Source organism: Protomyctophum parallelum, assembly GCF_964188405.1.
Source record: "Protomyctophum parallelum genome assembly, chromosome: 10".
Lineage (NCBI taxonomy): Eukaryota > Metazoa > Chordata > Actinopteri > Myctophiformes > Myctophidae > Protomyctophum > Protomyctophum parallelum.
The window spans coordinates 40,948,983-40,963,210 of NC_139704.1; the positions used below are offsets into that span (position 1 = coordinate 40,948,983).

The 14,228-nt window shown below is 42.3% G+C and overlaps 1 protein-coding gene across 1 annotated transcript; it reads left to right on the forward strand.

Annotated features, from left to right (window-relative positions):
- Nucleotides 1–7,521: 7,521 nt before the first annotated feature.
- Nucleotides 7,522–13,845, forward strand: agt (angiotensinogen). The gene is made up of 7 exons (XM_083775275.1): nt 7,522–7,605; nt 9,141–9,618; nt 10,084–10,450; nt 10,766–10,890; nt 11,292–11,440; nt 12,174–12,330; nt 13,085–13,845. The coding sequence occupies exons 2-7, from the start codon at nt 9,199–9,201 to the stop codon at nt 13,256–13,258; spliced, it is 1,392 nt and encodes a 463-aa protein (XP_083631401.1). The 5' UTR covers nt 7,522–7,605; nt 9,141–9,198; the 3' UTR covers nt 13,259–13,845.
- The last annotated feature ends 383 nt before the right edge of the window (nt 13,846–14,228 follow it).

The following is a 14,228-nucleotide window of genomic DNA, read 5'->3' on the forward strand; positions in this document are numbered from 1 at the left end:
AGAAGGTTCCAGGTTCTATTCCCGGCTTCTGGCTGCATGTCGAAGTGTCCTTGAGCAAGACACTGAAACCCTAACTGCTCTTGATGAGCAGGTTGGTTTGCTCCTCCATAAGAATGAGTAAATGTGAAGTACATTGTAAAGTGCTTTGAGAAGGGATGGAAAAACTAGAAAGGCAATCAGCCTATATACCGGTAAGTTATATTCCGTGGCATTTTGGCATGTGGAGTTGTTAGGGCTCATTGTCTAGGACAGGGGTTCTCAATGTTTTTGGCTGGGGACCCCCGCCATGTCTCGCGAAATCAGGAGGGTGCATCTACCAGGGATATGCTAAACGCATATTTGCGTTTAGCAAGTTTAATATACTAGGTATTCTAGTATATCAAACTTCAGTACTATCTTCAGTCCAACACCCTGTTGAGTAACATTGTACTGCCAAGAGATGCTGTTGTGTGCAGTGATGTAAATTGTAAAAGTCCTCAACATAGCACTGAACTTGTATGTACTTTGTATTACACCTGTTCAATTTGTGACAGTTGACAGTTTTAACATTCTTGCCCAACATGCATCTAGATCGAAGCACAATGGCCTTTGTCTTGGAAATATTTAACACCAGCTTATTGCACTTATTGCATTATTAAGTCCAGCAGGCCTCTGGAACATGTGGGTGAGCTTCATGCTGCGGCTAGAAGGGCCTTCAAAGCCTGAGTTATGTCAGGAAGACAAAGACATGGTCCCTTATTTGAACAAAAAAACCCGCTCAAATGCAATTTTTTCCAACAAATATTGATCTCAGAGGAGATTGCTCAATTGTGGCAGAAACATCATTATGAACTGTTCAATTGCGTTCAAAGCAACGTTCCTTTATAGTGGGCAACATTGATAACAGTGAGGATGTTACCATTTCCCCACAAGAAATCTATGATGCAGTCAGAGTACTTAAAGATAACAAGGCATGTGGTATGGACAAAATATCAGCTGAGCATTTAAAGTTTGCAGGCAGAAAACTCTGCCCCTTACTTTCCATCTGCTTCACTGGGTTTTTAATTCATGGTTCTATTTTATCAGTTGTATTAGTGCCTGTTATTAAAGCTAAGTCTGGGAAGCTGAATAGCTCAGATAACTATCGACCAATAGCCCTGGACAGTATTTTATCCAATGTCACCCCGCGTCCGAAACGGTCGAGAAATGACAGTGTTACTGTGTGGGGGAATTAGCAGACAACACACTCTCTCTCTCACTCTCCATCTCTCATGCACACTCCACATTGTAATTAGCAAGCAACAGTGCAACACTATCTCTCTGTTTCTAGCACAACAGCGCCACGTTTGCCCGTATTGGTACCATAGGGACATACAGATGGAGGGACGGACATTGCTGTTCCTTGGAGTGGTTTCACCACTCAAAAATCGTGTCAGACAGAGAAGCATTTTATCTCCTTTGCTTTTTGAGTGGTGCAACCACTCCAAGGAACAGCAATGACCGTGTTCACCCACCTATGTGATGGTTCACCTATGTGTCCGTGTGACGTTAATGAGCACCAGTATATGACTATGAGTACCAGTAGGGGCGCTGTTGTGCCAGAAACAGAGAGAGAGACAGTGCTGCACTGTTGCCTGCTAATGAGAGAGAGAGAGAGAGAGAGAGAGAGAGGGGAGTTGCACCACTCAGTTCACACGGGTGTGATTTTTTTTTTATATATGGGTGACCTATCTAAACAGCTGAACAGCTGTGATACAGGGTGTCGGCAACACAGTCATCAACCACTTGATGTATGCAGATGATTTGGTCATCCTATGCCCATATAGTGCTGGCCTTCAGCAGTTACTGAGGGTCTGTTCTCAATATGGCTCAGACTGTGACATTATTTATAATGCAAAGAAGAGCAATATCATGATTGTAAGAACTACAGTAAACTGTCATGTCCAGTCCTGGTACAGCCCTTAAGGTCTGTGATGAGGTCAAGTACTAGGACATTATTTAACAAATTACCTATCTGATGATAGGGACATATCTACAGGCATCGTAGAATGTTATATGCACAAGCAAACATCATTGTTTGTAAGTTTAGTATGTGTTCAGCTTCTGTGACGTCCACACTACTTAAATATTTGTGCACACCGATGACGCTACAAAAAGAGCAGTATGCAGAAACTCAATGTGGTTTATAATGATGCATTGTGGAACCAATAGCGTGTAAGCCTGTATATGAATTTATTATGTGGACAATGTCTTTGTATTTGTACGTATGTTTTTTAATGTCACTATGGACCATGTGTCTTTAATAAAATTGTATTTATTGATTGATTGATTGATAGTATATTAGTATATGTTACACAGCCTTCATTGATCAGAGCTGCTGCAGTGCCCCATATATGTGCAATTTTGGTTTTTCGATGTGACTAGTCGCATGTTTGACCCCTAAACAGTTTTTGTGCCAAGTTTGGTGCGGATTGAAGAACGTGCTGTGGGCCATGGCCGCAACACGTTGCCCCTGGTGGGACTATTGTCATGGATGGGGCAGGCCCTGAACAGTGTTTGTGCCCCTGGTGGGACTATTGTCATGGATGGGGCAGGCCCCTGAACAGTGTTTGTGCCAACATGTTGCCCCTGGTGGGACTATTGTCATGGATGGGGCAGGCCCCTGAACAGTGTTTGTGCCCCTGGTGGGACTATTGTCATGGATGGGGCAGGCCCCTGAACAGTGTTTGTGCCCCTGGTGGGACTATTGTCATGGATGGGGCAGGCCCCTGAACAGTGTTTGTGCCCCTGGTGGGACTATTGTCATGGATGGGGCAGGCCCCTGAACAGTGTTTATGCAAAGTTTGGTGCGGATTGGAGCACATGATGTGCATGGGCCCTGGGGGCAACATGTTGCCCCTGGTGGGACTATTGTCATGGATGGGGCAGGCCCCTGAACAGTGTTTGTGCCCCTGGTGGGACTATTGTCATGGATGGGGCAGGCCCCTGAACAGTGTTTGTGCAAAGTTTGGTGCGGATTGGAGCACATGATGTGCATGGGCCCTGGGGGCAACATGTTGCCCCTGGTGGGACTATTGTCATGGATGGGGCAGGCCCCTGAACAGTGTTTGTGCAAAGTTTGGTGCGGATTGGAGCACATGATGTGCATGGGCCCTGGGGGCAACATGTTGCCCCTGGTGGGACTATTGTCATGGTAGGCCCCTGAACAAAGTTTTGTGCGGATTGATGGATCTGGAATCCACTTTCTCAATGCCAGCACAGTGTAAAGAACTGATGCTAGTGGTGTTTCACTTTTCCCCACACCTAATATTGCTACGTGTTCAAAGATGCAAGTGCATAGTCTGATTACTTTGGAGCATCAAGAACAGTGTGCAGATACTTTTTTTTTTTTTTAACAATGTTTTCCTGATGTTTAAAAATATGGTTTTAAAAGAAGATCTTACTACATATTACTTGTGTTCTTTAGTTCCTGATGATGGTCCTTGTCAGACCGTAATGATGATGACAAATAACGCAGAGAAAAGTGTATGCAGGCTTTAAAGAAATTTGCAAATTTGCAGCACACCACAAACATTGATAGAGAGTGCATGTTGATCTCTCTCTCTTTCTTGTTTTGTATTTTCAATTCATAGCATTCTCATGATGTGTTTTGCCCTAACAGAATAGTAAAGTGAATGTATATTTATATTGTAAATGATATTTACAAAAGAGCAAAACCGGACCTTAGAGTACACACAGCATAGAATGATCCCTTTATCTCATGAGAAAATCTAGTGTGCCAAGTTCCGTTTGCACCAGATGTCACTGAAGGACTTGTCATGTTCAAGGATGTACAAGTCGCATAGTGTTACATAACAGCTCATAAAGAACACTTGGTGTTTGTGTTCTTTTCCCAGGACAGGTTAAGTCATTGGTTCTCAAAATGGGGTCCGGGGACCCCCAGGGGTCCTTGGGGGGGTTACAGGGGGTCCCCAGCAGAATTAGTTCAATCACTTTAACCACTTTGTCCAATTAGTTGGCTATTCAAAATTAGCACTTTATGCCGCGAGCTTGTAGATCTGCTATTTTTGGAGAAAGAATTATAATGCCTGCACCAATCGCTCCAACTTTTCACACAGGCATTGCCATTGACCATAACATAATATTACGGAGGTCTTAACGAAGCCCTTTTTTCACTTTAACAAATTATTGATTAATAATTAATTTATTAGTGCATTAAAATTACCCTTCCACTTACATAGGGAAATGCGAAAACTCTCATCAAGTATTTTTCTCTCAGAAACCGTCCGAGCTACAGTCACAACACTTGGGAGGTGAGGTTCATAATAATTATTCAAATGAATGTAATAAATAATTACATCAGTCGGCCTCATGGTGGCGCTATAACAGCCCACTTTACATTTCGCCTTATAACTCTTGAACCGTAGGTCATAAAATCTAAATTTCACTTTCACTGGATTCCTTGGGACTTGGGTCATGACGCATCTCCCCATATAGGCCACGCCCATTTGGGTCATGATAGATTTTCTGCCATTTTGACTTTTCTGCTAAACACACTTTTTGCTCTTCCACCTACAGCTTTTGTGCAGATATCACAAAAACGGTACACATGATCTCTGGACCTATCAGATTAAAACACCACGGGCAGAATTTCCATAGTCCGTATCGTTCGGCTGTAATCGGCGTCCAAAGTTAGTGGGAGGGGCCTGTTTTACTAAACAATGACACAAATCACCAACGGTATGTCCAATCCGCCCCAAATTTCATTCACATGTCGAGGGTGGTTTAATCAATGGTGAGCCCAAAGCAATTCCATTTTCATCCACAGGGGGCACAAACGTTTATTGCAAAAACATGCTTTTTGGGGGATAAATCTGCTATGTTTGCAATAGCGTAGCGTAGCCTATATATAGCGAGACAGGACAATTCCCTCCCAATCAGTAATGTGATCTACTACATCGCATTACCCACACTGCACATCATTTGGTGTTCATATATTTAGAACGGGTAAGGTGACTAAGGTCTAGTAGTTAGGTATATATCAATTTGCGGGTCCTTGACACAAAAAACTAAGAGGATATAAAGCTTGACACACTTGTCTTGTGGTAACATTGTAAAGTTTTAATTTATAGAAAATAACAGATTTTCAACTGAAAAAGGTGAAAATATAAAGTATATCATTTATCAAAGTATAAATTGGGCTCAATGGTGCGTGTAATAAGTGGGTCTGTGTGTTGTTTATTGTTTTTATTCTTATGTTTCCAGAAGGTGCTTCTCTATAGTGTCGTAACCAAGTTCAGAAGTCATTTTTAACTGGTGAGCCAAGCTATATGGCTTACCAGTGGTAATAATGTTCCACAGTAGCATTAGAAGACTCATTGCTAATTTCTTTTCAACCATCAGCCATGCCAGATGTTCGTGCATATAACTAATACTTGTCCGGCGGTATGAACAGCCTAGTGCCAGACGAGCCGCTTTATTCTGAGCAACCTGCAACTTTTTCAAATCAGATTGTGTAGCTGATGACCAGATAACAGGGCAGTATTCTAAATGAGACAAAACCAAAGAATGAATAACAGATTTCATTATAGAGGGAGTGATGAAAACAGAACACTTCCTACTCCTAGTCATACCGATTCCTCTTCCCATTTTGATATCCATATAATCTATATGTTTAGACCAAGATAAAGAGCTAGCCTATCTATAGTTACTCCCAGAAGTTGTATTGTGTTCACCTGTTCAATTAACAGTGTTAACATTCTTGCCCAACCTTTATCTATATCCAAGCACAATGGCCTTTGTCTTGGAAATATTTAACACCAGCTTATTGCACTCAATCCACTCATAAATCTGCTAAAGCCCTGATTAATGTGTCAGTTACAGCTTTCCCAGATGTCCGCACAGATGGCCGCACTGTATAATGTTGTGTCATCAGCATACAAAATTGTATTAACATTTATTACACCCAATGGTGAATCATTGGTGAAAATGGAGTATAACAGAGGTCCTAGGCAATTACCTTGTGGAACTCCACAGTTAATGGGGTTCCATTTTGAATAGATGCCATTAAAGAAGACCCTCTGCCGTCTCCCTGAGAGATAATGAATAAACCAAGACAATGCATTGGAGGCGAAACCGTAACACTGTAGCTTATCAAGCAAGGTATGATCAATTACATCAAATGCTGCACTGAAATCCAGCATAACAGCACCTACTAATTTATTATTGTCCATGGAAGATTGTGGAATGGCCTTCCCTGTATGCATGCTGAAAGGGTGAGAGTAGATTATTATTGGAGAAGTAGTCCATGACCTGAATCCAATTTCTTTCCATTCTTTTACTTAGCAACGGTAAAATACTGATAGGACGGCTGTTTGGACCAGTAAATGTTTTATTCTTATCTTTTGGAAGTGGAATGATTTTAGCTTCCTTCCATACTGTTGGATGAACGCCACTGTTTAAACACTGGTTGACATATAAGAGTAACTAAAGAATTAACCACCAGTTTCAATATTCTACTGTCTAAGTTGTCTGTACCAGAGGAAGTGGAATCTGCTTGTGACATGATTCATTTCAGAACTGTTTCCCTATCAACCTGATTAAAGCTAAAGAGACAGTTTTTGTCTTTCGTGTACGTGACAGTGAACCATCACTACTTTGTTGACCTTCTCTTAATTTATGAACACCAGTCAAGGTGCCTGGACCGCTGAGCCATGGCCCAGGCCTAATTTATCAACTTTATTAAAAAGAAGAAAAAAAAGGTTTTGTTATGAACATTCCTTCAGATTGTATGAATGAAATTTATATATTTGATTTCCTGCCCATTATTTAATTCAGTGTTGACCATAGTTTTTCTTTTATAATACTCTTTTTCTTTGTATTTAACCTTGTTACTTTGTTCCTTAATTGACAGTAGATTTGTCTATCTGATCTCAAACCTAGTTTATTTGCTGTTTTCTTTGCATTATCCCTAATTGCCATTAAGTCAAGGATCTCTTTATGCAGCCATGGGGCACCTTTCGACCTAACAGTACATTTCCTAAATGGTGCATGCCTAATATTGCCTATTTACTATTTGCATGAGCAGATTCATAAACACAAGTACAGGTAGCTATAGCCTACGTGCATGCACTGTACATGTTTCAGTATGCATACGTGTCTAGATTAACGTACTTGGGCCAGCTGTTTGAACTCCAAGTTGGTGAACAAACAAACAACAAACTAAATATTGTCCCACGTCACTACTGAACGGTCCAGTCAGAAATGAAAAGAACACAGCCAAACAACCCCGACTTCCCTGTGACTTCCAATGAAGGGGACTTTCAGTTTCCCCACGATCTCTCCCACCACATGTGTGGGAAGTGCTTGCATCATGCTCACAAGTCAAGATGTAGCTGGTATAGAACACCATTGGGTGGTCTCTCTCTCTCTCTCTCTCTCTCTCTCCGACTCATTTATCTAGTGGCAGCTCAACAGTACAAAGCTGACTATGAGTCACGGCAGCAGAGCCCCAGTCTCAATGTGTGGGTTAATGAGTAACCCGAGGAGCTGAGGCTGGCTGCCTGGAGTTAAAGCCAGGGAGTAGAGCTGAGGACCGCACTCACTACATCACATCAGCAGGACACGGTAAGAGATCTCTGCAGTCTGCAGTTAATGGCTTTTGATGTTTCATGTGAAATGCAGTGATTGTTGGATATATGGAGAGAAATAATGGTACCTGGTGTCTTCACTATTGTGTTTGTTCTATGCCTTGGTTTGATGAATGATAGTTTGAATGTCCATGTGAAGTGAGATGCAGAGTGAAATTCTTATAGGGCCTTTTGTAGAAATTGAGGGTTTTGATAACAATTTCCTTTAAAAGAACGAAACTTTAAACACAATTAAAGGCTGATCATCAAGCCAATGTTAGGACAAGTCAGACTCAGGAAATCCAAAACGTAAGCCAAAAGTCTGCAATTTGGGATTGCAACTGAACTGTCAGCGATTTAGAGTTGATCTGTTGTCTTCGCTTAATTTGCTGGGAGTTGGTGTTCAGTGAGGTTGAGGGTCATGAACCATCATCATGTCATTTAACCTCTGCGATCAAGTCACCAGCGAAGGTGGACTGGCCATAAAGTTGAGCACTACAGTGTACATGATGTATTGATCAGGAACCAAGGCCATGTCCTGCAGTGTATGTCCAAATAAAGAAGACACTGCTGTTTACTCTTCTCCTCCAGGAGTCCAGCGGTCCATTCTGCTCCTGCTGGATCACATCCAACTCAAAGTATAAAGTCCTGTTTTTATGTAATTGAGCTTGAGTAATCTGTGTGAAAGTAGTCAATTGATCACTTCGAGGGCCTTCTGCAGTAACTTCAGTGAAAGTAACAATCTTACTTTCTTTAGAGGTGGTAAGCCATTACAGAACAATCAGTACACAGAGCAAACGTGAAATGAATGATATGAAATAAATGAATAATCAAGTTTTAACATCCATCCATCCATTCAATTTTGTTCAACTGAGCCAATTATCCTTTATGTGACAGTCATAATTAGTATTTATTAATTAGAGTATTTTCTTTACACGTTACGTTTTTCGGGGCTGATTGTTAATATGTTGAGCTCAGCGGTATAGCCACATTTAACATGCACCATATTTTAGCAAGTGCTCGATTTCCTTTCTCTGTGTGTGCACGCAGGCGGCGCCCACGCACGCATACACCCACAGACAGACACACAAAGATCCATGCTCCTCTTCATTAACTCTGCGACCTCTATTCCAGAGGTTAAAGCCTTCTTTTATTCACTGGTCACCAGGAGAGAGAGGGCTCACAATGAGCAATGAATCAATCATTGACATGGTGCTCTATAGTCTATACCTACACTGCAAAATCCTGAGTTAATTTGACTCAGTGTGCACAAATATACCCAAATGGACCCATTTACAGGTCCATTTGGTTACCTTTATACACTCTTTGCGTTACATCGACACTGAGGATTTTACTGTTTAGTGACCCTGCCAGGCAAGCCAGAGAGTAAAATCACACCATAGTGGCACACAATTCACAGCACTCATGCACTCCATGTTCTGTGTTCTAGAGACGAAAGATGTTTGTTGTGTTGCTTGAAATGAAACAATGTCATGCATCCCAAACTAATGAAATCCGTGCCCCCTCTCATAGACGGAGCAACCTCAATAAATACAAGAACAAGGTGCAATCGACAGCTAAGGAAGCTAAAATGCAGAGACTTTGGTCCCTATCTCTTCTCCTCCTGTTATGCTGCTGTTTCTTTGGAAGTCAAGCCAACCGCGTGTACGTTCACCCCTTCTACCTCTTTGCCGCTGAGAATGTCAGCTGCGAGACTCTAAATGCCCAGCCCGACAGGCATCTGGACACGCTTCCTGTGGCGGCCCTCGACATGAACGCTCTGACGCCTGACAACAGGGCGCCTGACCAGGACGAGCGGAGGCAAAACAGCGGTTTTGGGCAGAGGACAGCGGTTTTGGCCGAGCTGATGAACTCTCTGGGCCTGAGGATTTACCAGAATCTCAGCAAAAGGAAGCATGGAGCGAACACACTCTTCTCTCCAGTCAATGCCTTCGGATCCCTGGTGACCTTCTACCTGGGGGCCTCCATGAAGACCGCCAGCTCATATCAGGTTCTTGATTCAATTTATTGTTTTGAGCTTATGTAGGAGCCTGGGTGAAAACACACAGCCGCATACTTTGAGCCCCCAAAGCAAAATATATTTAACTATTAGTATTTTTGACAGCACTGTCTTCATCTGGGTTAGCCTTCTTTCTCTTCCTTTGTCATTTTATGGCACATAGATGGCATTGCAGTAAAAAAGAGAACGTTGCAGTTCTACGTTGAAATCATATAGGTTCCAAAAGATCATGGAAAAGTAGTATAGAACGAAGAAGTGAGTCAGCTGATAAGATGAAAAATTTCCCTATGATTCTTCATTGTCTCAACAATGAATTAACGAAAGGGTGCGTTCGGATATAGCGCGCTGAGCGCACTGTGCAATACAAACTAATAGGCCAGTCTACCTATGAGGATTTGTGCTTTCACATTATAAAGAACAGAAATTCAATCCCAACCCTGTCTCCCCATCGACTAGAGATTTCTGGGCTTGGGCTTGGACACAGACCGAGAGGACTGTGTGTCGCTAGTGGACGGACACAAGGTTCTGAAGACCCTGCAGAGCATCAACTCTCGAGTGGACGGCGGACCCAAAGATGAGATCATAACCCGGGTGTGGGCCTTCACGCGCCGGGACTGCCGTCTGTCAGAGGACTTTATCCAAGGTACGCAGGACTTCTCAGATGCATCCTTCGTCCGCGGCGTGGACTTCTCCGGGCCCCAGGAGGCAGAGGAGCAGGTGAACAACTTTGTGGAGAAGACGTCAGACGGAACCGTGAAAGGTCTCTTCAAAGATCTGAGCTCCGATGCCAAACTCCTGTTCTTCAGCTCCTTCAGCTTCAAAGGTGTGTGTGTGTGTGTGTGTGTTAATCTTCATGTCTGTTTGCCTTGTCTTATGTGTGTGCCTGCCCTTAACCTGTGACTATGGCATAAAAGTTTATTTAGGATGGGTACCGTAATTGTTTTCAAGGTCCTAGTATTGTAATTAACATTGTTCACTATTCCAAGTTAAGTCCAAGTTAAGAGATTTAACTTTGTATGTGAAACTGTTGGGTAAAATGGGTATACATGTAACCTAGCCCAGAGTATCGTAAAAGCTATTGTAATCTATTGTCTATTGTACTTAGTATCTGAGGGTTTTCTTGGCTGCGTTTCTTTAGGTAACTGGAGGACAGCTTTCCAACCAGAGAAAACATCCATGCAGGAGTTCCATGTCGATGATACAACCACAGTGCTGGTTCCCTTGATGACCCGCACAGGCCACTACAGCTATGTCAATGACAAGGTAATTTGGTGCAGTTCTTAATAGTCTTAGTCATTTTGGATACTGTAATTTTGAATGCGAGTGTGGGGTGAGGGGAGTGGCAGTGAAGCAGTTGTACGTCAGCTCAGCTCAGTGGCCTTGTTGGTCAGTGTCCACCCTGAGACGGGGAGGTCAGGGTTTGATCCCCGGCCGGGCCATACCAAAGAAATGGGACCCAATGCCTCCCTGCTGCTTCGGCTCCTGTCCTATGGGCCTCATGACGTGGCAAGGCTTACTAATTACAGAGGATATATGCCAAGCATAAACAGTATCACTAACCCTCCTCACTAGGGAGCCACAGCTTCACATACAGTAAATGTATTCCCACTGACTTGATGTCTGTACTTGCTAGTAAAAAGTGTTGTTGTTGTTTGACCAAAAAGACTCGGCGATGCACGGTGGTGAAGTTGCCTCTGAGTGCACAGTCATACATGCTGCTGGTCCTGCCTCATGTTGGGGTCAGTGTCCATGACATAGAAGATCAGCTACGCACCGAAATCATCTTTGGCTGGAACCAGACCTTCAAGGAGGGGTGAGTTTAATGCCCAACACACATCAAAGCCCAAAGCCCGGAATATAGTCCCACTATATACGTTGCGACAAAACAAACTGAAAGTATGGTTCTTTGAAACATCAACATGGTCTTCGGCCGTGCAGGGATGCCACCAGTCAATCAGATACACTACAGCAGGGAACAGCCAGCGAGAATGTTTTATTTTATAGTGGAAGTCAAATAGCATTTGAATCTGCCAGAAATACAGTCATTGGTTGTGTCCGAGCACGGAAATAGCATATTTACACTACAGTACAGTACAGTACAGTGGCTTCACTCACACCTTTCGATCTAGCATACATTGATGCATGCTAGATGTAAACAAAGGGTAAGTGTCATGGCCGCCCCAATGCATTTCCAATGGAAGTCACATGGTCTGACACAACATTTTTGTTGTGTCAATAAGTCTCATACAACAGCTATACATCAATCTGTTGTGAAGGCCTTAGCGTTCTGATTATAGTACTATTACTAGTTTGTTTAGCCTATTTATTTTTAAAATACCGTAGTCAGAGACTATCTGTAAGCCCCCCCCCCCCCCCCCCCCCCCCCTCCATAGTCAGTCAATCAATCAAAGATATGTCCAGCCATGTCAATGTGCAGCATACCCTATAGCAGCCATGCATTTTGGAATGTGGAGGTGGAGGGTCAATCAATTACATGTCAACTCACCTCTCCTTTCCTCCGTCTCTTTGTACATGGATCCATTCAGCCTGTTGGAATTCTCTCTGCCCAAGTTCTCCATGTCTACTGTGACTGACCTGCGTGTTCTGCTGAGCAACATGTCTGCAGAAGTAGAGACCCAACTGTTAGGCTCCGAGGCAGAGTTTGACCGACTCAGCAATACCAAACCCTTCACTATAGATAAGGTGAGATATAACGGCCGGTTGTCTCGACACATCCATCTTCACAACCACTTATCCGTAGTCACATTATACAGATCTATAGTGTGTCTGTATCTGCATGAGCAGTGGTGGAAAGTAACTTAAGTACATTAACTTGAGTAATGTACTCAAGTACAGTTTTGATTTTACTTTACTGAGTATTTCCAATTGTCCGTGCTTGGGGTGAAAACCCCCGCGTGCAGACTTTTACTTCTACTCCACTACACCTAAAGAGGCAAATATTATACATTCACTCCACTACAATTATTGTAGTACAATAAGTACTTCTATTTTTAATACCAATAACTTTTGTACTTTTTCAGTACATTTTCAATTCCGGACTTTTACTTGTAACAGAGTATTTCTCCATTGCCGTATTGATACTTAAATAATCTCACTCAGTGCCACAGGACGCCTTTGGACGCCTCCCCGTCCTAAAGTGCCATGGACGCCTTTTTGGAACAATTTTATTTTATATATATAATATATATATATTATTATTATTATTATTTTATCCATATTTTGAAAATTCCTCTAATCTGGTTTGCAGGTGATGACATGCACATGACATGCAAAATATAATTTCATTTTCTTTCTTTTGGGCTTCGGTGGCAACGAGGGCCAAAACCGGTGTCCACCAGGTGGCACTGAATGAGTTTTAAGTAAAACATTTCAGTACTTTATCCACCACTGTGCACAAGTACGAGTGTCAATAACTGGTCATTATCTATCGCCCAAGGCATTGTACAAGGTATCAGTTGAGATGTCAGAGGAAGGAGCAGAGCAGGACAATAACCAGGAAGCAGGCATACCTCTGAAGCTGTCCATCAACCGCCCGTTCTTCTTCACCGTCATAGAAGGAGACTCAAATGCCATCCTCATGCTGGGCAAGATCACCAAGCCATCTCTATGAAGCCTTAAAGACTCCACAAACAACCCGTAGAAATTACAGTAGAAAATGTACACAAAAAACTAAGAGGAATGAGGTCTGAAGCAAATTGTTGCAAAAATTATTTCCACTTACGTCCCAGACCTCATTCCTCTGTCCCGTGTGAGGCACTGGTTCATAGTTGGCTAACATGCAGATACTGTAGTCCCTAGTCAAGAAACACCTTGTGCCGTTAAAGCTTCTGTACAGTTTCTGCTGTCTATCACCCCATTACGCATCTCTACCCCTCAGACTAGCTAGTGATATTGCTCGATCCTACAAGGTGGATAACTCCCAAGTTGAAAAGCAGAAGTTCAGCTGAATTTAAACCTCTCATAAGAAGGAATTATCAGTGTTCTATTTGTATGGTCAAAGTGTTGAGGGAGAAAACCGATATTATGCTCTTTTTTCAGTATTTATCAAATGATGTTACCGTGAGCAGTCAACATGTTTCCAAAAAAGCACATTGAAAACACGTTTGTTTCCTCTACAAATAGCAGTGTTCTGTATAGTACGTACAGTAGATAGACAATTGTGTGTGACATAACTAATACTTAGTTTTATTGTATTAACAAAGATTCTATTTTAGTTTTTCTATGATTTGTAATTCCTGAAATAAAGATTTTTTTTCCAACATGGATGAAATGTCTATTTTTTCCCCATCAGCCCCCATACCCCCTTGTCCAATACTAATTGTATTTGACTTGACTGATACACTTTAGTTAATGCTTAGTGCATCTGCCTATTGGACCTCAAACTACAGTATTTCATGTGTTAAATTTTCTAAAACCATTTTTCACATCAAATCATAACTCAGCCAGTTGCAATTTTCACATCACATCATCTGCGTCAAATTATTATTTAATTGGCCATACGGCATCAATCAAACTGTCTAGATTTCAATATAGCATGGTAACATTTGTGACTCTAGTGGCTTGCAGACCCATGAAACCTA